The sequence below is a fragment of the Perna viridis genome, chromosome 8, assembly GCF_037379345.1.
Source record: "Perna viridis isolate PV_CMFRI_1.1 ecotype Kerala chromosome 8, ASM3737934v1, whole genome shotgun sequence".
In the NCBI taxonomy this organism is placed as follows: domain Eukaryota; kingdom Metazoa; phylum Mollusca; class Bivalvia; order Mytilida; family Mytilidae; genus Perna; species Perna viridis.
In genome coordinates, this window is record NC_142452.1 from 4,768,333 (window position 1) to 4,792,902 (window position 24,570).

General features: G+C 32.3%; 1 protein-coding gene across 7 annotated transcripts in view; it reads left to right on the forward strand.

Annotated features, from left to right (window-relative positions):
• LOC148609034 (putative GTP-binding protein 6) overlaps positions 1–15,071 on the forward strand; it is a 29,360-nt gene extending 14,289 nt beyond the window's left edge. The window contains exons 1-12 of one of the 7 annotated variants that reach the window (XM_088596518.1): positions 483–598; positions 3,827–3,965; positions 5,135–5,363; positions 5,879–5,974; positions 7,220–7,323; positions 7,706–7,887; positions 8,310–8,399; positions 9,958–10,196; positions 10,596–10,804; positions 11,805–11,950; positions 13,024–13,182; positions 14,876–15,071. In XM_088596518.1, the coding sequence (XP_088452644.1) occupies positions 5,150–5,363; positions 5,879–5,974; positions 7,220–7,323; positions 7,706–7,887; positions 8,310–8,399; positions 9,958–10,196; positions 10,596–10,804; positions 11,805–11,950; positions 13,024–13,182; positions 14,876–15,056 (1,620 nt within the window). In that variant the 5' untranslated portion in view covers positions 483–598; positions 3,827–3,965; positions 5,135–5,149 and the 3' untranslated portion in view covers positions 15,057–15,071. Of the gene's footprint in view, positions 1–477; positions 599–723; positions 745–3,826; positions 3,966–5,134; positions 5,372–5,878; positions 5,975–7,219; positions 7,324–7,705; positions 7,888–8,309; positions 8,400–9,957; positions 10,197–10,595; positions 10,805–11,804; positions 11,951–13,023; positions 13,183–14,875 lie in introns of those variants that run through there. The other 6 variants (XM_088596520.1, XM_088596519.1, XM_088596517.1 and 3 more) reach the window with 6 other exon arrangements.
• Positions 15,072–24,570: the final 9,499 nt, after the last annotated feature.

Here is a 24,570-nt window from a genome sequence, read left to right on the forward strand (position 1 = left end):
CGTACGCAAAAATAGTCCTACGCAGAAATTACCCCTGTTCCTCATAGTGCTGTGAAAAAAGTTCTCATCTTATTTAAAAAATTTAAACAGTTTCTGAAAGGAAAAACATTTCTGTACATTTTATAGGTGCATTTTGCTTCTTGTGATGTGAAGCCTAATCTCCATAATGATTTTTAAATATACCCCTATCTTGTGAAAACACTGGGATTTCCTATGCTATTTATAGACCCTTCACTTCCGGTGACCAGTACTGCACTGCAAGTCTGCTAACCCCACATGCCATTCTGAGGATTGTGAGCTGACATATGTAGAATTATGCTGATATATAGTCCTCTGCAGGTTAAAGTTAAGGTAAAGTCCAGAGAAGCCATTGAATATTGTGAAATTAGCATAGAAGCCTATGGAAAGTGGAATTAGTGGTTTTTAGCCTCAATATCAAAACGCGGCAAATTCCTTTTCCGCATTCCGGCATCTGTTTCCCTTAGTTAGATACTATGTAAAAGCATCCGGTCAAACCGAAACTGAAAGTATATGCTGCCGTGTTTTCAAAATAAACAATTAGACCTTTTTAAAAGAACTTTTCACAAGATGAATTGAGGTAATCTAGATTGCATGAATATCCCTATCTTTGCACAAATATATTAAGATGATGTTCTCGTTTTCCGATAACGGGTTTCTTATTTCAGACTTTAGTACAAAAAAAGGATTATTGTTGATTGTTTCTTAATGATTAATGTGATGAAGGTAAAACCTTATAACTCTCCCGTAGAAACAGTAATTAAAAACAACTTTGATAATTTTTGTCAGCTCTGATTTGATATATTATACTTATAACCTTCAAGTATGGTAAATTTTGTTATGATATATATTTGTCCTAAAACATTATACTGATTCTCTGTTTAAAATCTATCCACTGCCACATGTATGTACATTCAGTGCTTCACAACTCTGTCATTAACTTTAGAATCTCTATTTCATTAAAAGGTCTTATATGTCCATTGGCCAAAATATCCTGCATTCATAAGAAGTTATTGGTTGTCATGGTATGAAATGTCTTCTGGTTGAATTGTCCAGCACTGGTTACATAATTGTTCTTATAATTTGCAAAACATCTTAAAAGATTACTTTTATTGTATTTAGTTTTGCTTCATTCTGTATGATTATGTATAGTTCAATAATGTTTATATTACGATTTGATTCATTTTATCGAATTGAATTGTTTCTATTCTTTCTTTTATCAATTATTTTCGTTTTGTTTTGGTTCGTTTTTGTTTCACAATTTTTATGACCAGAGAATTGTGGGTAATATTGGTTACGTAATTTTCGCAAACATCTGGACACCATACTGCAGACTATAAAGCCAACCCTATCTTTGAAAAGCTATGATTCGATTTGTATTTAATTATTGAAACTAGCAAATATTTTCCAAGACTGGGTTGAATATTAATTGCTCATATACAAGAATATGAAGCTGCCATTATGCTGTACTTCTGCTCCTCAAAATGCCGGTACAAACCGGATATTGATGCTTTTTCTTGTCATAAGTATACAGAACCTAGTTGATAATACAACCATAAACGCTCCCTTCAGGAGCGTATTATGTTACATAAACATTGTATTTATATCAATTTGATTAGCCATTTAGAGCATAATTTGTGCAATATTTCTTCTAAGGGGGAGAAATTTGTATATGAAAATTTGTGTCTCCCACATGGGAGACTTTCTCAAACAGGGAGATTGACCCAAAATAGGGAGAGTTAACAGGTATGATTTATGTGGCAGCAATAGGCCAACAAATGCACATTTTTAACTTACATGACCTATCTAAGCTTATAGTAGTCTACAGTCAAAGTTTCAATAATCACTTCCTAACTGCATTCATCATTCGAGAAATATGTCAATTCCATCAGAACCATTTTGTGCCATTAATGTTTCTGAGCATCTCAAATATAGGATGTTGCTGTTTTACCTTAATTCTTGAGCCATAGCTAAATTTTATATATCTTGACACCTCAGATATTCCAAAGGACTTGAAGTTGGTGTCTGCAGTACCTGACCCAATTCGTGCAACAAAACTTGCGATCGGTCATCAGTCATCGATCCATCAAATTGATCCATTAAACCTGTAATTGCATCACATGACCACAAACTTCTATTTCACATTTCTTTTATATTAAACAGATCATCCAGTCATTTTCCACAAAAAAACTGCGAGCAGATCAGTCACTGGTCATCATTTATCAATCTGTCAGCAATCAATCAGTCAGTGGACATCAGACAGTCAAATTGTTGCGCGGATCTGTTCAAGGACTGTACATTATATATTAGTTGTATTCATATACATGTATTTGGTTGTACAGTTTTCATTATTCTGCCTATGCTCTGTAACTTCTTTCAACACTGATTTTATCACCTCCTTAAAAAATGTTTATGATTGCAAAAAAATTGTGGATCTAGGTGCATTTTTTTTTATCTGCATTGGAGGTGGTACTTGTAGTTGATTTGAAAGCTTCAAGGGATCCTAGTCTGGCCTGTGGATTTGAGGTGTTCTGTGAAAGCATCTGTTTATGAAGGAGGATGGTTTTGTGGGAAGCCACTGAAGTCTTCAGGTTTATTGGATCCGTACAATGTATGATAAGACAGCTTTAACATTTGAGTTACTTTAATGTATCTGGTGATCTCTCTCTCTCTCTCTCTCTCTCTCTCTCTCTCTTTTCAGAATTGAACTGAAATTTAGTTTGACAACATTGATATTAGGCCTTCTGAAGGGTTTCTGTTAAAAAAAATACTGACTTTTAGATGACTCTTCTGTTGTTAATTCAAAGATTATAAAATTAAGGTATTGTACGTACAGTACCTGAACCGATCTGTGCAACAAAAATTGTGATTGGTCATCAATCACCGATCAGTTCCCGATCAATCATTGATTTGTCAAACCGATCTATTAAACCGGTGATCACATCGCATGACCACTGAATGGTCAATATATTTTATGATTTCCGGTGTTTTCTTTTTTTTTTGTCAATTTTATACATATTTACATAATGCAGTAAATTTGAACATTAATTTATACTTTTATTTTACATTTGTTTTATTTTTACAAATCATTCGTCATTTTACATAAGACAAAACTGCGATCAGACCAGTGACCAGTCATGGGTCATCAATCTGTCAAACCATTCTGGGGATCGGTTCAAGGACTGTTTTAATTCACCATTTACAACAATGAGTATTAAGTATGTGCTAATGGTTTAGTGACTTCCTCAGTCAGGGACTTTTTATAGAACTGTTACATATTTTCCTTGTTATAAACCAATTTTTCATCATCAGAAGCAAGTTCTAGATCAGTTAGGATTTTGAGTACCAGCTCATATGAAGACTCAGACAGTGGCCATGGTAGAGGTGATTCGAAGTGTAGAAAACAAATGACAAATGATGCTTTTTCAATTTACATACACCAAATTGTTGTGTAACTATGGTCCTTTCTGTATACAAATATATGTTTGTTAGGAACTGTAGAATTCATCTCCCTCTAAAATTAACAAAATGAAGAAGGATAACTCTAAGTGCCAATTTCATGAACAAATATATATGATTTTTATCATGCACAATCTATATGATTTTTATCTCAAAAGTTCAAAAACTGAATAACAAACTGAAATTGGTTATGTGGTCTGTAACTGTTTCTGAATGAATAATGAAAATGAATTTTGCATGTTTTTGACATGTATGAATCATTTACTGTCTGATATTTATAGACATATGTAAATCACCTACTGTCTAAAATTTGTAGACGTGTGAATCACCTGATGTCTGATATTTGTAGATGTGTGAATCACCTACTGCCTGATATTTGTAGATGTGTGAATCACCTACTGCCTGATATTTGTAGACAAAATTTGAATCACCTACTGTGTTGAATTGGTAGATGTGTGAATCTCCTACTGTCTGATATTTGTAGATGTGTGAGTCACCTACTGTTTGATATTTGTAGACAAATTTGAATTACCTACTGTCTAATATTTGTAGATGTGTAAATCACCTAATGTCTGATATTTGTAGATGTGTGAATCACTTAATGTCTGGTATTTGTAGACAAATTTGAATAACCTACTGTCTAATATTTGTAGGTGTGTGAATCATCTACTGCCTGAAATTTGTAGACATGTGAATCATCTACTGTCTGAAATTTGTAGACATATGTGGATCACCTACTGTCAAAAATTTGTAGATGTGTGAATCACCTAATGTTCGTGTTTGTAGAAAAATGTGAATCACATGCAGTCTGAAATTTGTAGATGTGTCAATCACCTACTGTTTGAAATTTGTAGATGTGTGAATCAACTAATGTTTGATATTTGTAGACATATGTGAATCTTTTACCATCTGAAATTTGTAGATGTATGAATCATTTACTGTATGAAATTTGTAAATGTGTGAATCACCTACTGCCTGAAATTTGTAGATGTGTGAATCACCTGATGTTCAATATTTGTAGACATATGTGAATCACCCACTGTCTGATATTTATAGATGTGTGAATCACCTACTATCTCAAATTTGTAGATGTGTGATTCACCTACTGTCTGAAATTTGTAGAAGTGTGAATCACCTAATGTCTGACATTTGTAGACAAATTTGAATCACCTACTTCTGAAATTGGTAGACATGTGAATCACCTAATGTTTGATATTTGTAGATGTGTGAATTACCTAATGTCTGATTATTTTAGATGTGTGAATCACCTACTGTCTGGATTTTGTAGAAATATGCAAATCAACTACTGTCTGAAATTTGTAGATGTGTAAATTAACTACTGTTTGAAATTTGTAGACATATGTGAATCACCTACTGTCTGAAATTTGTAGATGTGTAAATTAACTACTGTTTGAAATTTGTAGGCATGTGTGAATCACCTACTGTAAAGCTCTTTCATTTAGATTTTATAAAAAATGTGAAATTTGCAAAGAATTTTTTTTTCTAAAACAAATAAAACTGTATGATAAACTAGATGATATATATGTTAAGATTGTATATGTTTCATTTAAAAAAAAGTTCAAGAATTTTTGTTCCAGTTTCCTAAGAGTATCATATTGAACATAGCCTCTACTTCAGTGTTTTAATTTTCATACAGGAAGCCAGAAGTAAAATGTTGTTTAGGACGTCCACATTTATATTCTGTACTCAATGTTACTCTAGGCTGATGGTCAATAGAGCTGTAATTCAGGAATCCATCAAATCTTCTAGTACATTTCTTAGATCAATAAAACATTCAAATCACAGTTCTCCATTATCAGCAGCAGTGTCATTGAGTAGATTCCACACTTCGCCAATATTAGGACATGATGGAGAAGATCTTAATGGTGATTATGTGAATAAGTTATTAAATGAACATTTTTGGGGGCCGTGAGATTCTCATATTATTTAACAATTTTCAACATAAAAATCAGAAATTAGAATTGTCAGGTGATTATTACTACTTCTTTCTAAAGGAACAGTTAATATTAAGAAGCAAGGTTCATTTCTATTTTAATTGTTGAAATTTTAGGTTCATCTTAAATATTCGGATTGAAAATTTAATAGTGCAGCATTTACCATGGTTACGATAATGTAACTACATGTACCATTTTGTATGAATTAAATATGGAAGGTCAATCTTGCTGCAATGGATACATGTAGGAATATAACAGATATCTTGTACATATATATATTCATCATCATCCTTTAAAGAATTATACAATATATAATGATCATAAGTTTTTTACCTTATGACTTTATAAAGATGAACAGTTTACTTATTCGTACAGCGTGTTTATACCTTAAATTGATCATTCATTGGCCAGAAGCACCAAGACTTTGTGTTGATTGTCTTTTTCAGATGATGATGAAGAAGAAAAGATAGATTATGATGAGTATTTGAGGGAATATCACAGCATTCCAGATACTGGACACAAACTAATGGTCATTCATCCTGGTAAGCCTCTGTGTATGGTTATCACATATCAAAGACTAATGGTCATCCATCCTGGTAAGTCTCTGTGTATGGTTATCACCTGTCACAAACTAACGGTCATCCATTCTGGTAAGTCTCTGTGTATGGTTATCACCTGTCACAGACTAACGGTCATCCATCCTGGTAAGTCTCTGTGTATGGTTATCACCTGTCACAGACTAACGATCATCCATCCTGGTAAGTCTCTGTGTATGGTTATCACCTGTCACAGACTAACGCTCTTCCATCCTGGTAAGTCTCTGTGTATGGTTTTATCTTCATACATGTTTGGTTGTTTCTTTAGAGTGATCTGGATTATATTTCCTGAGAAAAATATTGTTTATTTCAATTAGAGTTTCAAAATATGTATATGCAATTGCAATAATTAATTTTCAGGTGAATATTTTGTACATTGTATATGTATATATTCAATTTTGTACATTGTATATGTATATATTCAATTTTGTACATTGTATATGTATATATTCAATTTTATTTAAAGAAATGTATCGATCAACAACCCTTGTATTATGTGTTGTGTAGGCATCATTGAGTTAACTCATCATTCAGGTGACTTGAGGCAAAAATCAGAGTAACTTTGCCAAGCGTTTTTGATTCTCTATTTCAATATAAATGCTGTATTAACTTTCTACTTTCTACATAGCATTTTAGAAATACAACTTACTGTGTGATACAGTTCTAGGGTCTGACACATGAGTGTATAGTATAATACAGATATATACATGTTCTTCAAAATATAACCTTCAGTTGCAATTTTGAAGAACATGTATATATCTGTATTATACTATACACTCTTGTGTCAGACCCTAGAACTGTATCACACAGTAAGTTGTATTTCTAAAATAGAATGCAGGAGTGGCTCTAGGATTTCAGTTTGGGGCAGAGTGTAAATACAATTTAAGGCTGAGCGAAGTGTTGCAAAAACATTTTTTAATCTAGTATTTGAAAAAAATTAAGATTTCATTAAAAAAAGACTTAGGGGTTGTACAAGCGGTCACTGCTCCCCCTATAAATCTGCCTAAGGAATGTATTCATATATAAACAGAATTTCTACTGTTGTTCTGTCAGTTTGAACCAAAATCTTAGCAGTTGTATTCATCTGCATGTGCTCTGCTGTATATAGTCTTTGTAAAACCAAATAATGTAAAATTTATAGTAACATTTTGACCCCAGACAACATGTAATGAATCTTGTTTTGTTTTATAGCAAGAAGAAATACTGATAACTCAAGGTTGACAACACCAGAACTAGAACTGGAAGAAGCATGTACATTAGTGAGAACACTACCTAACTGGTCTGTAGTAGAACAGGTATCCAGTTAGCCAATACTTTATATATAGCTCACTCTAAATTATACAAGAGTTCTTAAAATTAGTGATCTAAAATGTGTCAATCCTACTCCATTGTCTTATGAAAGTTATGACAGTTTGATTCCAGCTACATTGTATCACTAGACAAGAAAAACAGAACGTTTAAAGTTAAAACAAACAGTGAATGCCTAATGTTGGATGTTGTAACAGAACTCTACTTTTTGTCTCTGACAGTGGTATTCATATCAATAGCTTCAGAAATGAAACATGGTCACATGTAAGGTATAAGTACATTATATTCTCATTATGTTGTTTTACTATGATACTTTGGAAAATATGTAGGTTACAGAGAATGACAGTGGTCCTGAAATATTCATTTTAGAAAATCATAAAAGTGGAAAATTTGACACACAGACAGTTGTTCTCTACAGCAGTATATGAGGACCTGTCTCGTTCTATACCTGTAAACAGTAAGATATCAGCTGTGTTCCTGAATGTCAGTAGACTGAGTGAGACACAAACAATGGAGTATCAACTACGTTGGAAAGTACCTGTGTTTGACAGGTAAAATGGGCTGAGTATTGTTAATGGTGATGACCTTTTATGACAAGTTACAATAATTTGTTCCTTGTGTAAAATACATCGTGTTATAGAAGAAAACATTTCATTCTCCATCATAGGTCTATGTAGGGAAACATATAATGAGGGAGTAATTATACCCATTGCATCAAATTTATATAGAGTATGAAGTTACTGACTGGTCTTGTCTATCATCACTGAATTCCACACAGCCACTATTTTTGTCAGATTTTTTTCAATCTTGAATGAATATTTGATAACCATTAATGCTTGTATATTGAATTGATTTCCAGACAAACATATCAGGATGGACTTTTTTTCCTGAAGGGGGACTAGGTCAAAATCATAGATTACACATATCATATTGATAGTACCAGTCACTACATGTATATGTATTATTGTTACAGGTATTCCATGGTGTTATTTATATTTAAAGAACATGCCAAGTCCAATGTTGCTAAACTTCAGGTTGCCTTAGCTGAGATTCCTGAAATTAGGTAGACTTTATTGTATTTAGTACTGCTAATGTTATCTTCATTTATATTGTTACATGTGTTCATTGGTCATTACTGTGGTATTAAAAAATGACATTATGGAGGTGATTTAATAATATTAATAATAATAATAATAATATTAATAATAAATCAAAAGAGTCTCAATTTAGTCAGTTGAGCTATTGCCATCATTTGGCGTCTGTCATTGTTGTCCGACGTCAACGTCGTCGTCATCGTCGTTTACAATTTTTCAAAACTCTTCCCCTTTGGCATTACTTGACCAATTTGAACCAAACTTGGTGTGAATGTTCCTTGGGGTATACTAGATAGAACTGATGTGGGGATTTTTGATCCCTCGAAAAACATGGCCGCTGTTACTAAAAATAGAACACAGACAGTAGTTTTTTTGCATATATCTCCAAAATCATTAGGTTTAGCCAAATTCTGACTGGGTAAAAGTGTTCAGCATGATGAGATCTATCAGTGGTCAAATTTTCATTTTAATCTGTTAAGCCGTGTTTTAGTTATTACCCATTTTCAATGTTTTTTTGTTATTTTAAATGTTATTTCTGTCAAAAATCTTCTCCTCTGACACCACTTGACCAATTGGAATCAAACTTGGTTTAAGTTTGTCTTTCAAGAGCAATGAATGTTTCTGGGCGTATCCTACATAGAACTGATGTGGGGATTTTTGATCCCTTGAAGTATATGGCCACCATTACTAAAAATAGAACATAGGGGTCAGACTGTGTTTTTCGTATATTTCTCCAAACTTAGATTTAGCATAATTATTTCAATTGTTGAAATGACTTATTATAAGGCCTTCAAAGTCTTTAGGGATCAAAGTGTCAGGCGACTCCTTGTAAGACTTATTGCCTTTGAAAGATGAAAAATGACTTCTTTTTTTTACAGTTTTCAGCCAATATCTTGAAAACTATAATAGATAGAAAGAAAAAACTTTCAATTGCTGAAATGATCCTTAAGATAGTCCTACTAAAGTCTTGTTGAGTCAAAATTGTTGGATAACTCCTTGTTAAATTTATTGCTCTTGAAGACAAACTTTAACAGGTGAGCGATTCAGGCTCCTGGGAGCCTCTTGTTCACATTACCTATCCACATAGATCACTTGCACTTATATATAAGAATGAAGGTTCAATGATTTTAGAAATCAAAATGAACTTTAAAAGATGCTTTATTAAACACAATGTATTCATGTAAGTATAAGCATTCTTTTTTTTTTTCTAGATAATTTCTTGTTGAGAAAATAAAATTTTAGAAAGTTGTTTGTAAGCTAGCTAGATTTTTTCCCTGTACTGAAGTGATATTTGTACTTAAGCTTTTGTATCTATTTATTGTAAAGTTGCATTGGGACTATATCATTTTGTATGTAAAGTTGCATTGGGACTATATCATTTTGTGTGTAAAGTTGCATCGGGACTATATCATTTTGTATGTAAAGTTGCATCGGGACTATATCATTTTGGAGCTTTTTATTAATGAATATATGATCAAGTTTTCAGTAAATTTAAGATTAAAAAAAACTAATGGTGTATATTTTCAGGAAGAGGTTAGAAGAGGTACATGCCAACAAACAGAACCCTGTACAGACAGGCTTTGCCAAGTCAGCAGATGGCAGAGGAGCTAATACTGTGAAGGAAATTAGGAATGCTTTACTACGAGCTAGGGAAAGGAAGCTACAAAAAGCAATAGAAAAAATAAAGGCTCAGAGGAAGGCATTACGGGTAAAACGCAAAAAACATGAAGTGCCTGTAGTAGCTGTAGTTGGATATACAAACAGTGGTGAGAGATACTGAAGGTTTAATCAATTTAGGAAAATAATGTTTTATAATCACAGATCATATCATCTGTAGAAGTAGTGGTATAGTCAAAATTTATGTCAGTTAAAATGATTTTTTATATCAGTACTATTTTATTTGCTGTCATGATTTACATATGCTTTTCCTTGCTATACCTCCTAGATTTTGAAATAGTTGGATGTTGAGAAGAGAATGCGTTGTAAATGCACTGTTTAATGAAAAAGTGATGAAAGTACATCATAGTTTTATGTCATGTTTGTTGTTCATTGGTTGATATCCGCGATGTACATGTACTTGTCACCAACTTTCATTATTATTTAGTGAATGTTGCAGGCACAATTCTCAAAGTATTTTTTAAATTTTATATTCTTATTATTATCAGGAAAGACAACTCTAATAAAATCCCTAACAAAAGATGAGAAGATGATCCCAGATAACCACTTGTTTGCCACACTAGATGTCACTGCTCACACAGGACGACTCCCTAATAACGTCAATGTTGTTTATATGGATACAGTAGGATTTATATCAAATCTACACTACAATCTGTTTGATGCTTTCACTGCCACTCTTGAGGATACTCTTAGTGCAGTAAGAATTTGTTTTCTACCATTCTCAGCAGATACCTCTAATTAAACAGATAAGAAACTTGTTAATTATCCTATTTATTGAAAAAATTATCTAAATGTACATGATGTACATCTTATTCTTAATTTCATAAAGATAATGATTTATTTATTAACATTCCAAACATTAGAAAATTTCCTGTTTATGACAAAGGAATGCATTTATTAATCAGTTAAGTATAGCTCTGCCTAAAAATCAGGTAGAGATGATTCATCATACCTGAAGATAATGAGACTGATCAAATACATTGTTACATACTAGAAGCAACTCTATATATACTTTCTGAAATGATTGCCATAGTGCAAAAATTCTGGCAGGAACTTTGTGTATACTTTTCTGTAGTGGAACATAAGGTAACTATAAGTGTTAATTTCTACAGTTACCATCTTATTGTCAGATACAGTATCCATAAGGCCTATTGTAGGATTTCCAATCAAAACATTAAGATATGTATGAATTACTAGTTATAAGGTTCTGCCTGGTTTTAAGTCAGGGCTGTATTTAAATATTGGTTATAGCATATTAGAAGGGAAAGGATAGGTCACTTTAACAAAACTTCTTTGCTTTTTTCATCGATTATTTGTCTATGCTCAGTATGGAAGACTTCAGTTGAAAGTGGATCTGTTAGAAAGCACCTAGTCAGAAACTTTTTGTTCATCGTATTTTAGAACTATATTTGTCCACCAGACTGTGGTAGTTCCTTTCCCCTATCTTTTATTCCCTTTGATTACCTAGAATAATATAAAAAAAAGTCATTTTCATTTTTTTTATTACATGTACAAGACATCCATAGATAATATCTTGACTACAATATTTTAATTAGTTTAAAATCATTAAGGGTACCTGCAAATCCATCTGAAATCGTGGAAAATATTAAGAATGTGTGAATGTAAAAAGTGTAAAAATGTACAACTTTAATTTGAATTTATCAAACAAAACAAAATCATTTCTGATCTGTTTACAGGATATTGTACTCCATGTAAGGGACATAAGCCATCCAGATGTAGAGCATCAGGGTGTTAATGTTATGATGACATTAAAAGACAGACTGACTGAGAAACAGATGGATGACATCATTGAAGTCTACAATAAAGTGGATAAATTACCTAGGTGAGGAATTCTTTCTCAACTCAGCTACAGCCTAAATCCCTAAACAACACTGAGTAATTTAATTTAATTTTTTATTTTTCCCATGTACATGTAGGTTATTTTCAATAGGCACAGTCACGTTATTAACGTTGATTAGTCCATACTCTTCAATTCAAACTAGAAAAACCTCTGATCAAACCTTTATTAAGCAGGGTAAAATAATTCCAAACTAAATACATGTAAGTGTATACTGCCCCAAAGTTGGTTACTTCACATAACTTGGTCAAAAATAAAAAAAAATATTTTTAAATATGGATGTTCTCAATTCAAATTCAAAAGGCCTGATTTGTATGTATTTTTATGAGGAGGAAATGGAGAATATTAACTGTTCATTTGAAATTACATTTAATGAAATCTGATTGAATTCTTGTCTATCCTTCCTTCAACCTGCAACACTAGTAGGACTAGGTAATGAACTAAAAATGAGCACAATATAGCCTCTTCTCTTGGACATCTGCCAAATTTGTATAAAAATTTATGTATTCTGTTTGTTTGAAATGATTTAAGACTTAATCTGCAAAGTTTCATTTATTCTGACAAATCCTTTCAAGTTGGAAATATTCGGAGATATTTTGTGGAAAAATGTACTTGGATTGCAATGAATTTTAGGTTTAAAAAAAAACAAAAAATAATTTCAGTGACTCTAAATTTTCATTTAACAATCTGACAGCATGTATTGATTTTTCACAAATTTAATTAAAAGTGCTAAAGATTATGGTTTTAAAATTTAAGAAATTCTGAAACCCCATAAAAAAAATGCCAACATTGAGTCTCAGCTGTCTTGAAATCAGAATCAGTGACTGTATCTGTAATTTTTGTCCATCAAACATCACATCTGAGAAAAAATAGAAAATTCTATGTACATAATATAGGTATGATCTACCTTAGCTTGCCATACCAACATTCACCATCCTATAAGCCCGTTTGCACCAATGAAGCCTCTTGGTAAGTCAGAGTAATGACTTTACTATTCCAGATATTTTTAGACGCAGATTATAGGAAGGCTTTGTAGCAATTATTTATTTGTATTTTAGTCCCCACTTTCCACGAGATGGCAATGTGATTCCAGTGTCAGCTGTAACAGGTCAGGGGTTAGATAAACTGGTACAAAAAATACAGGAGAAATTATTTGATGGTACCAGCTCATATTTAGAGAAAACTTTCAAAATACCAGATGGTGGTGAACAACTCAAGTAAGGATCAGTCTATTGTTTTATTTCACAAATATTAACACCAACACATAGATTGTGCTATATTAGTTCAGAGGTGAAGGATTTATTTTAAGAAATACTTATGGATAGGACAAATGCAAATAAGATTGTTTTCAATAATATTAATGAAATATTAAGAATATAACAGTGCTAAGAATGCAAGACAGAGAAAAATTAGGCACCTAAGGGTAAGATTTCAAAATTGCTAAAAAGGCTCTGCATAGTTAGAGAACATTGAAATTGTAGCTCAGGGTGTCTGAGATTTTCTAGTCTTGCAGCAAAATTCCTTTGTATTTACAGTTTTATTGTGACGTCACAAATGTTATATGTTTATCTCACCCATGGGTAAGATAAGGATATCTCACATGACTGAAAGTTGGAATATGATTGTCTTTGTAGTGAGAAATTTTTGTTTCATGTGTTTTCATTTTAGAAAGGATTTATTGTAATCAGAAAGCTTCATCCACTGAAATATTGCCAAACAGAAATATTTAGCAATTTTCTAGGTTAAAGAACAATAACTCTAATTTCAAATTTGTCACCTGGTTTGGAATTGAACACTTTGATATTCAGTTGGCCATCTAAATATGTACCATAGGAGAAAGTTCGGTTTTGGCCTCATAATTTGGGCATTTTTTAAGAATTTGATTAACGCTAATTTCTAGGTAGTAATATTATAGTAAAATGGTCGCAAACACAGAATATAAGATTGTTTTTGATGACATTTATGACATTATTCCAGTAATGTTAGTATGCATTTATGTAACTTTTACAAAAAACTTTAACTTTTAACATTTCTGCAATTTTTAAGATGGTTTATGCATGGATTGGAAGTGGCCACACATCTGTTGACTCAAGATATTTTTGCAGGAGTTGTAACTAACAATTATACACAAAATATATGAAGCACAAGAGTCAACATGAATGTGGCCATTGTTAAAAGAGAGAAAAACTGCACAAAATTTTGCCTTTTCCAGCCTTTTTAACAGATTTTTCCAATCTTAGCCAAGTTTGAAGGGCATATATGACTGTATATGTTTGAATTATCACCAAAAGCCAATCAAATCAACTATAAAACCTATTAAAGAGCTGGAGAAACAACATAAAATTTTCTTCATGTACATTTAATTTTTTGGGCCAAATTTTGCCCTTACTGAACCAACTTCTTTCTTCCTGCCCTTCATATTTAAAGTTTATGAAGATTAAACTGCTTTTGGGTGGAATGTTTTGTACTGGTATTTTCTGTTAAGACTAACAATAAACAAATTAAGTTAATTAAGTCATTTTTTGTTTAAGTGCTTGATACATGTAGGAAGAAATTAAGCTGGATACAGTCTGTGGTTAAAATGTGTAGAATACTATCAATTTTAAAAAATATTAGTACACAAAATAAACATCATTTCGACCATCACTCTACTCAATAAACCAATAGAGGTGTAAATCTTAACTTGATATGTTGAATTGAACAATTATAGTTGTTTAAAAAGAAATATTATTGCTGAATGAAATCTGTTAAATTGTAAAATGAATTATTATGGTGTCTATTTTTCCCATGTTATGTTCACTAAAATGTTCATTTACATCTGTAGAAATTCCTCTTATAAGTTCTTAAAACTGAATTGATGTTCCTTACAAGGAAATGTGTGTTATGCTTTTTGTTTTTTTTCTGTTTCAGTTGGCTGTGTCAGGAATGTACTGTACAAAACATTGAATCAACACCCTGTGGCAATCTATTAGTCAAGGTCATTATTTCTAGAACTGAGTATGATAAGTTTATAAGGACATTTTATCCTGCTAAAATTAAACAAGAAGACTTTCCCAAAGTGAAGAGAAAACCAGAAAAAAATAAAAAATAAATAATGAATGTATTACTTGACTATTTTCTGTGAGATGGCAACTCGTCCTTCCCTAAATTTTTACATGTCCTGTAGTCATGTCTGACCACGATTTAACAAATGCTACCTAAACCAAATACACTTCTTGAGACGTTTTGGTTTCCCGCACGCACGATTCCCAAACGCACGCTAAACGCTCACCAAATGCACGATAAACGAACGCTTTTATCATGCGTTTAAACGAACGCTTTTATCGAGGGTTTAAACGAACGCTCTTATTGTGCCTTTAAATGCACGATAGACAAACGCTCCCAGCTTGCGTTTAAACGTACGATAAACGAATGCTCATATCGAGCGTTTAAACGCACTAGAGACGAACGACGAAAATTAATAATATTGACATGTAATGAAGACAAAAAAAATAAAAAAATGAAATTAATGAACTTATATAAATTAATAATAGCAAAAATTATAAAATAACAGTTAAATCAAGGAAATAATCAAAGTACAAAAATAATCGAACGCTCCTATCGTGCGCTTAAACGAACGATTCTATCGTGCGTTTATCGTGCGTTTAAATGAACGCAAAACGATGTGTAAATGCACAATAAACGATGTACAAGGAGTGTTTCATTGTATAAGCTATTGTATTAACTCAGTGACTGTGACATGAACAATCTATATTTTGACATTTTGTTCCAGAAAAATGTAGGATTAATCATACAATAACTATTATTTACCATCAAAATACCAGTCTTTGGATCAAATAGATTAACTGTTGATAACAAAATATTTGTATTTGAAAAAAAAACAAAATGTTAAAACATTATCAAATTAAATTCAAAAAAGTTATTCAGATTGCAAGTGCTACGGCTCATTCATGTATTCTAAAAAAAAAATGAGGAATGGTTTGATCTAAATATCAGATTACTTGAAACCAGAAACAACCTTGCTAAAATAGAATTATACTCAGATCTAATAAAAGCATCCCTCCTTTCTTTAAAACACCCCTGTCTTCCCATTGAATTGTGGATATAAGGAAGATCAATGACATCAGTAAGCACTCACAACAACACAAAGTGTTAAAAACAAAATGTAAGAATTTGTCAATAATGAGAGATGCACATCATTATGTTAACACACACTGAAAATTTTGAATATTACAATATTACAATTTATTAACCAACTACCCAAAATACGTTAAAATATGTCTAAAACTGACCAATTGATATGAATTCAAACCGGGCATCTATAAAGGGCCAATATGGATCAAACCAGGGCCAGTACGGCATCATAACTTCCGATCATTTGCCACTGCCATTTTGAATTATAAATTATCACTTCATTATTATGCTGGATTATTTATACATATGTACCTAAACATGTAATTAACCAATTAAATAAAAAACTAAGAATAAGGTAAGGAAACTTGATTTTGATTTGGCATATCATTCAAATACAATCACAAGCTCTAAAGAGCTTCAGACCAAATATAAAAACATATATTATGTAACATAAACCACACAAACTAGAATCAAAGGATGTGCACATAGAAAACAAAACAAAAAGGACTCCAACATAACTATGATATGCAAACCAATAATGTATTACACCTGGCAACCCTATTGTAATGCCTAAAACAAAAGAACAGAATATAATTTTAATTGCACAATTGTATATCTAAAATGTTCTTTCAGAATTTCAGGAACTTTGATCACCAGGACTAAAAGCTGCAGAAACGCAAACAAAATCTTCCGTTTTATACAAAAAGGATATTTAAGACTGATTAATGCAAATAAACCTACATGGTCTTGACAAAACACGAAAACAACTGTTCTACGTGTTCTACAAATCATCTAGTTGAGTTGGTTAATAAAATTGTCAATAAATATGTAATTTCATATTAGCCCTGTTATAGGTTTGGGTTAATCATATTGGCCTCGACAGCCGTATTGGCCCTCGGCGATGCCTCGGGACCAATACGATCGCCTCGATCAATATGACAGACCTCAAACCTATAAGAGGGCCAATATGAAATTACATATTTATTAACATATAGTATTTGCTCAATCTGAGTTACAGTTTACCCTAGCTAGATCTGATGGACTGAGTCGAGCTGCTACTATACTCCAAGTCACCTCAGATTGTTTGCGGTTTTTTGCGTTTATTTTTTTAATTACTCGACGGTTCCTTTCAAAAACTTGCCATTTTATTCATGTCGTTCTGTACTACGATTCTCATACAACTATTTCTCGTTCTTACCTCCGAGATTGAAAAAATTCAAAAAACCGCAAATAATCTGAGGTGACTTGGAGTATAGACCTGCGTTCACTGTTGGTGACATAAGTAAAAACCAAACTCTCTCTCTCCATATCTCAACAAGCAGCCTTCAACTTTCTCCATGGAATTCCATGTTAACAGTCAAAACATGTCCAATGAATCAGTCGGTTAATAGCAATGAAGACTCCTAATACTGCATGATACTGTACATGTATAAATAGATGAATATAGATCTATGATGAATTAATGCCGAACAAATACTTGAAATTAAATTCTATTCGAACAGAATGATTTCTACGAACTTTTTATTGCTATTTTTTTTAGCGCCAGCAGTTTTGTTTTGTGAAAGATTTTAATAAAATCTCAGTCAAAGTTGTTTGGGCAATGTAAGCGGGTATTAGCTGTAGCTTTTTACGTTGGATGTTTCTACAATGAAAGCTTTCAACCTGTTGCTTCGATAAAGAATTTTTTTTCAATCATGTAAAAAACAATTATTGTCATAATTTTCTTGAAGGATGTTTTAATTTCTGTTGTCATTTGTATTTCATAATAGTAATAAAGACCGTCAAGTTTTCAAACGGTCGATTAGGATCTTCAGACAACATACTAATACATTTCCCATATTATATCACTCTTCTTCAAATCGAAGAGAAATTCAAAGGTTATTATCACTGATTGCTTACTTAAAATGTCAAACGATCATATCACTATACTAGCGTCATACTATCTTAAATGGAAGAGTGAGAAATTTCCTCGTCGATGAATTACCTCACACTATTTTTGTTCTTTTTCAATATATACTGTCTCTAAAATCAGTACAGTATTTTGGAAATAACCAGTTCCGACATGTAGAAATATCAGCGTTGGTATACCCTGCCAAACAATAATGGCGTTGTATTATGCGATACCCAATATTTTAATTGCCAAAGATGTGTCCATCTACCCTTGCAGTCAAAAAAATGTAGATTCCAGGTGATAAATTCAGCCTCGATCAAAGTTTTATTTTCTTCAAACTTTGCACATTTTATAGCATTATGAAATAGATCAACCACTTTTGATTGTCAGCACACTTCTAATTGTATTATCTTTTATACTACTTTTACCACCCCGTTTTAGTTTTTATTGTTGATAGCTTGTGTTTTAATGCCTCATGTGTGAATTTTACCCAGACAGTATGCCTCCGTTGAGCCAACGTTGGTTGATGGTTGCTTCGTTGGCCTTTGCAAGACAACGTTGGCACAATGCGACCATCCCTGGTTATGGATAATAGTTTTACCAAAGTGGTTTCTACTAGTATTTGACAAAGTTTTACAATTAGAAATAATGTTTGTAATTTTAAAAAAAAATATTTGCATTCTTTAAAAAGATTTCACGTTGGCCCACTATATTCAGGATAACTATTGCATTTCATGTTTGCAATATTATAATATTGCAATATATAAACTTGAGAGTACTGTTAGATTTCGTTTTTTTTTTAAATACAAAACATGATTTTGCTACAAGTGTCCAACACGGAGCCAGCAGTGAGACACCATTGAACCAATGTCAAAATAATTTGGGGAATAATTCTCATATCATCATTGTTGTAAAAAAATGCATGTCGATTTCAAAGAAAGTAAAACAAGAAAACAAATCCGGGCATATCAAGCAAATAATTATGTTGTATCTAAACCGAGATACAAAGTTTGCCCTACGTTGACCAAACTAGTTTTTGTCAAGGAAGTCTATTTATAGACTGAACTTGACTTAGAGATCTTCGGCAACCAAATTACGAAACCAGGGTATACATTTCAACATATAACTACCAACATAACACTCCGCGGGTTATTTCCCTTGCAAATTTTGCATTAAGATATCGCTCCGCCGCCGATCATACTCCATGTCAAATATGTGATGTTTACTTTACGTACGACATGGGCGTGTAACGATATTAAGGCTATTTAATATGTGTAGAACTGCAAGATTTCAATGATTATATGATATTAACTATTTAAATTTTGACGCAGAGAGCTGGACTATTTTGTCAAATTGACCCGAACATTCGCAGGGAGGAAAGCTCGATCGAGATTTGCCAATTTATTTCTCTCAATCTGGCCATTTTAATGAAGATGTCGGGAGCTTCAAATGACGGATTTTCGGAGCTGCAATGTACACGTTTTGTGTAATAAGTATAGATTACAGTGGCGGATCCAGGGGAGGGTGCATGGGATTTTTTTTTGGAAAATTTCATGTGTGATTAATTTGATCCCAGGAATTTAACTTCTGTACATAAATGCAAGCACTGTGTACATATATCTTAATTACTTCACGTAAATGTACATAAATAATATAAAATGGTAAACACACATGTAGCGAACAAAGAAGTATTTAAAATAAAAAATAAATAGAATTGTTAAATTATTATGATTCCAAAGCAGAGACATAAACAATGTCTCTGTTTCAACGGTAAGGATGAAAGGAGGTCATGTTGCACATTCATCACATTTAGTAGGTAATCTTGAACTATCAAAGAGGAGAGGTATCCAGTGAAATAAAGTAATGTCTGTGGGACGCGAGTGGACACATGAGCCATGACATTACACATACACTTGTACATGTACATGTACATGTCCCTAAAATCCAAACTTCCACACCGACCATAGACCTTTCTCGCATACCGTATATAACGCCCATAGACCTGTATCACATACCGTATATCACACTCCTAGACATATTTCATACTGTATATCACACCCCAGACCTATATTGCATACCCTATATCACACCCCTAGACCTATATTGCATTCTATATCACACCCCTAGACCTTTATTGCCTTCTTTATATCACACCCTAGACTTATATCGCACACCCCTAGACCTATATCGCATACCGTATATCACACCCCTAAACCCATTTCAAGTACCTATATACACACCCACCGACATATATTGCATACCTTATATTACACACTTGGACCTATATCACATACTGTATATCACACCCATGGACCTATATTGCATTCTCTAAATCACACACGTAGACCTATATGGCATACGTCAATTGAAGTGCATTTTGTATAGATAAAATATAAGAAAGAATGAACATGATATGCAAAAATCTGTTTGATATGCAGTATCAACCCTCGACCTTTATTACCCTGCGGGCCAGTGGCCCTTGAGTTGATATAGGAGTCTCCTGTTGATACTGCATGTGATACAGATTTTGGCATGTACTGTTCAGTATGGAATTCAAAGAGATAGTAATACAATGTACATGTGTATATATCCATGTAAGTCATAACTGATTATCGATATGGTTCTTATTTAGTACATTGTCAAGATATACCAGATACATCTATTTAGAATGCATATCATAAAGTAAGGAACAAGATTTCATGACACAAGAAAGACACAGTTATGTGGCCACGAAAGTGCATTGAAAATGTGAAAAAAGTAGACATTTTCTAAGAGCTGATTTTCATGTACATTCTTACATGTATAATGTACTAGGTAAGTGTGGAAGGTATACATTATTATTCTTATGCTTTGTATGTACACAGTTATTTAAAATTTTCAAAACTGGTGATATGTATATTGTTTTTATTGCTAGTGTAGAACAGTGTAGTTATATTTTTTTTAACAGTTTACATTTGTATGTCTACGAACGAGAAATTTGCACTGAAAACTACAAAAATACATGTGCATGTACTCTAACATGGTTACTGGCATATGCAGTATAGTATCAATTTAAGATTTCATACATGAAATTATGATTTTTGTAATATAGTAATACATGTATCTAATTTGTTTTCTACTTTACAATGTGACATTAATTGCTCATAGATAAATCAACATTCAGGGATTGATGCAGAGGTTTTGAAATGGGGGTCCATACATTATTATAAATCAGCAGGTAGCTAAAATCATACATGGAAGAAGCCCTAAAGCAATATTCTTAGCAAGCTTTCTATTTTCTGTATTTAGAAGGTTTTTGTCTGGTAAATGAAATGACTTTTAAACTAATCACTTCAAACCACTGTTTATGATCTATCTGGTTATGAGGGGATGTTGTTTTAACAATGATTGGCGAAAAGTAACTTGTTCTACTATTACTTACATGTATATTACCTGTTATTGGAACAAATATGTGCTCATGAAATACAATGTAGATTTTTGTGAAGTTTGTTATGTTATTTCAGATAAATTTGAATTATTTTAGAGAAAGAAATGTTTATTTTTTCTTAATTAATACAGCTGATAGAGATATTAAAAGAATAAAACCTAAGAACACTGAAATATAGTAGATATATACTATATTAACATTTAATGTATGACAAAAACTATGAATAATGACAGAAATATTGTTTGCATATTTTCAATCGACCAGTATTGATCACTGTGGGAATATTGACCTGGTGGTTTAAAAAAACAGTAAAAACCTGGTACTTTTATTTTTGCCCGAATTTATGAATGATTTGCACGAAATTATATGTACACGTAACAATATTTCCCAACAAGAGGATGTTTCTCCATATTATATAGTTAAAATGCATATCTATTTTCATGAATTTACATTGTAACATTTTGCATAACACAGACACTATTTTGATTTTTTTCCTTGATTTCTTTTCAGTGGTTATTACTTAAAAGTTTCACTAGATAAAGTGAGAAGAAAGCAAAACAGAACATTTCTGTGCTGGGACACTATTTAAGCAAGAAACAAAGTTCATGATTCTCAAGTGCTGGTACATGTATGTGTAGCATGAAACAGCTGTAAATGTATATGTCAACATCTCTTAATAAAAATACTATGAAAAAATAAAGCCTGATTTCCTAGCACTTATATATTTGCAAAACATAAGAGTTACTTGAATTGTAATCTTATACATATTTGTGAAACAATCATGCAGAAAAAAACTGAAAGAAATGCACATACAATATTGAAGGCAGACAGGTATAAAACACTCAGCAAATAGTGATTCACCATAAAAAAAGTGGTACTCATGGGATATGGGTTCACTAGTAACTTTTTTGTTTTAGAAAAAAAGATGGATTTATACTCAAAGTGCATGTGTGACTAAGACACCATATTCCCTGTATTCACCACATACTATTGACTTTTTAACTTACATTGCTCAAATCTATGAGCTACCAAGTTGTTTTTAGTTTAATGATCTTTAAACTGCATAGTAAGTTTTACAACAAGAGTTTTTTATCCTTGTTTGAACTGAAAAATTCCAAAAGAAAGATAATCATTCATTGTACATACCATAGCCTAATCTAGACAACAGTGACAAGGACAAATTTTAGTTTTAATTTATTATAAAAAAAATTATACATCAAAGTGAGCACAAGCAAGGAAGCTAATTTCTCCCTTGAGATTGGGCCTTTGTTCAACTTCCTCCAGTCTGCAGGACTCATTTCTACTTCATATATCTCCAAACCGACATTTCAAGGTATAGGTCCATTCTTACTTTGAAAATTCATCGAATATTGATAGTCAGTGATTCTCGGTGGAATTCATATTTTGTGAGAAATGCTGATTTAAGTATGAGGAAATTTGAGGACATCAACGTACGTGTACAACCAGGAATACCAAAAGCAATAATACAAAAGAAGATCCAAACATAGATATTGATAAACAGACCGTATAAATATATACTGCAATAAAACAAATGGTTATTCTTTAAAAGGACTAAGTTTTGATCGGTTTATTCAGCTTACAATTTAGTTACATGAATATGTTTGATTGCTTTGAGGTCTTCCTTGACTCATTGCCTCAGCACTTTGATTTTTCGGCAGTTTTTAAGTCGCTAATATTGATAGCGGTTTCTTGCACTGGTAATTTCGCATATGATTTGCATATTTATATATTACTACACAACAGTAAGCTGCTGATCGGTGCCGTGTTTACCGTCATAACTTCGGACATTGTACTTCTAGCTTCATACAAGATCACAATGTTCCTTTTAATAAAATTACACTTGTGTTCTATGTGTGTCTTTTGCTTGTACGAGAATGGGAAATTTACGTTCAAAGATGAAATGATAGGTTAGCATAGAACATTACCCAGTTTCCGATTCCGACACAGGGGCTCGTCGTTACAATTGACTATATAGGTCCTGTACACTATCATGGCCCCATGTACATACATGTATAATGGTTGGCCCAACAAATAATTTTACTTTTAATTAAACAATAATTGTGAATCTTTTCACAAATTTTGGTAACTTCATGTTTTATATCAATGTAATAATATTCGCTTTAAAAAAAAAAAATATTTAAAATTTAACTAATCAAAACCAAATCTTAGTTATGATGATAATAATGAAAGTGATTATCTCCCCTTATGCCGTCTTGTAAATGATAGCATAATACACCCTTTTTTAAAACAGTTTTTTTTCCTTAATGTTGGAAAAATGTATAAATGTTATCAGTTTAAATGCTACCATAACATAAAACAGTAACAGACATTGTTATTTTCTATCAAATGCAAAACAAATTGCAAATTTTAAATATCTGCCACTGCTTGTATTATCTGCTTATTTCATAAACAGCTTATCATTGGTATTTCAACTGAATATAATTTATATGATAAATTGTGAGGAAATTTGAATTCGTATTAATGAGTGATTATAATTAGTACTGTGTGACATATCTAATTGTAGCAATTAATATAATAAATCATTTGAAATTTTACAGGAAACCATTGTCGGACCATTTGGTTGGGTTAACGTTTGGCTTATGTTGGGCCAACTTTGAGCCTATTCTCGGTGTTCAAGATGGGCAGTTGTTGGTTTAATGTTGGCATTACGTTGGGTCAACGTTGGTTCAACTATCGTTTGTCTCCGTTGGACCAATGTTGGTTCTCTTTGCACTTACATATGACTCTGTTGGGCCAACGCTGGCTCAACGTAGGAATGCTGTCTTGGTACTACCCACCAGTGGCGGAGGACGTGACTCCATGTGACATTATTGTTCTGACTCCCTTTGCCTTGCTTCTACTTCGTCCAATAATTTACTTTCGAGTTAAGGATACGAAATTTTCGTCTTTACATCAAGGTGATATATCCTTTATATCTTGAAGCCTAAAAAAACAGAAACAGAAAATACTTCAGTTCCATTTATAGCACTTGCGTGGTATAAAGACTTGTTTTTTAATTTGAACATTTGAACTTTGAACTTCAATTTTAACTTGCACATATATATATACATATACAGACTGAAATTCCACAAATGTACTTTCTCTTATCATGCTGACGACAGAAGAAATATT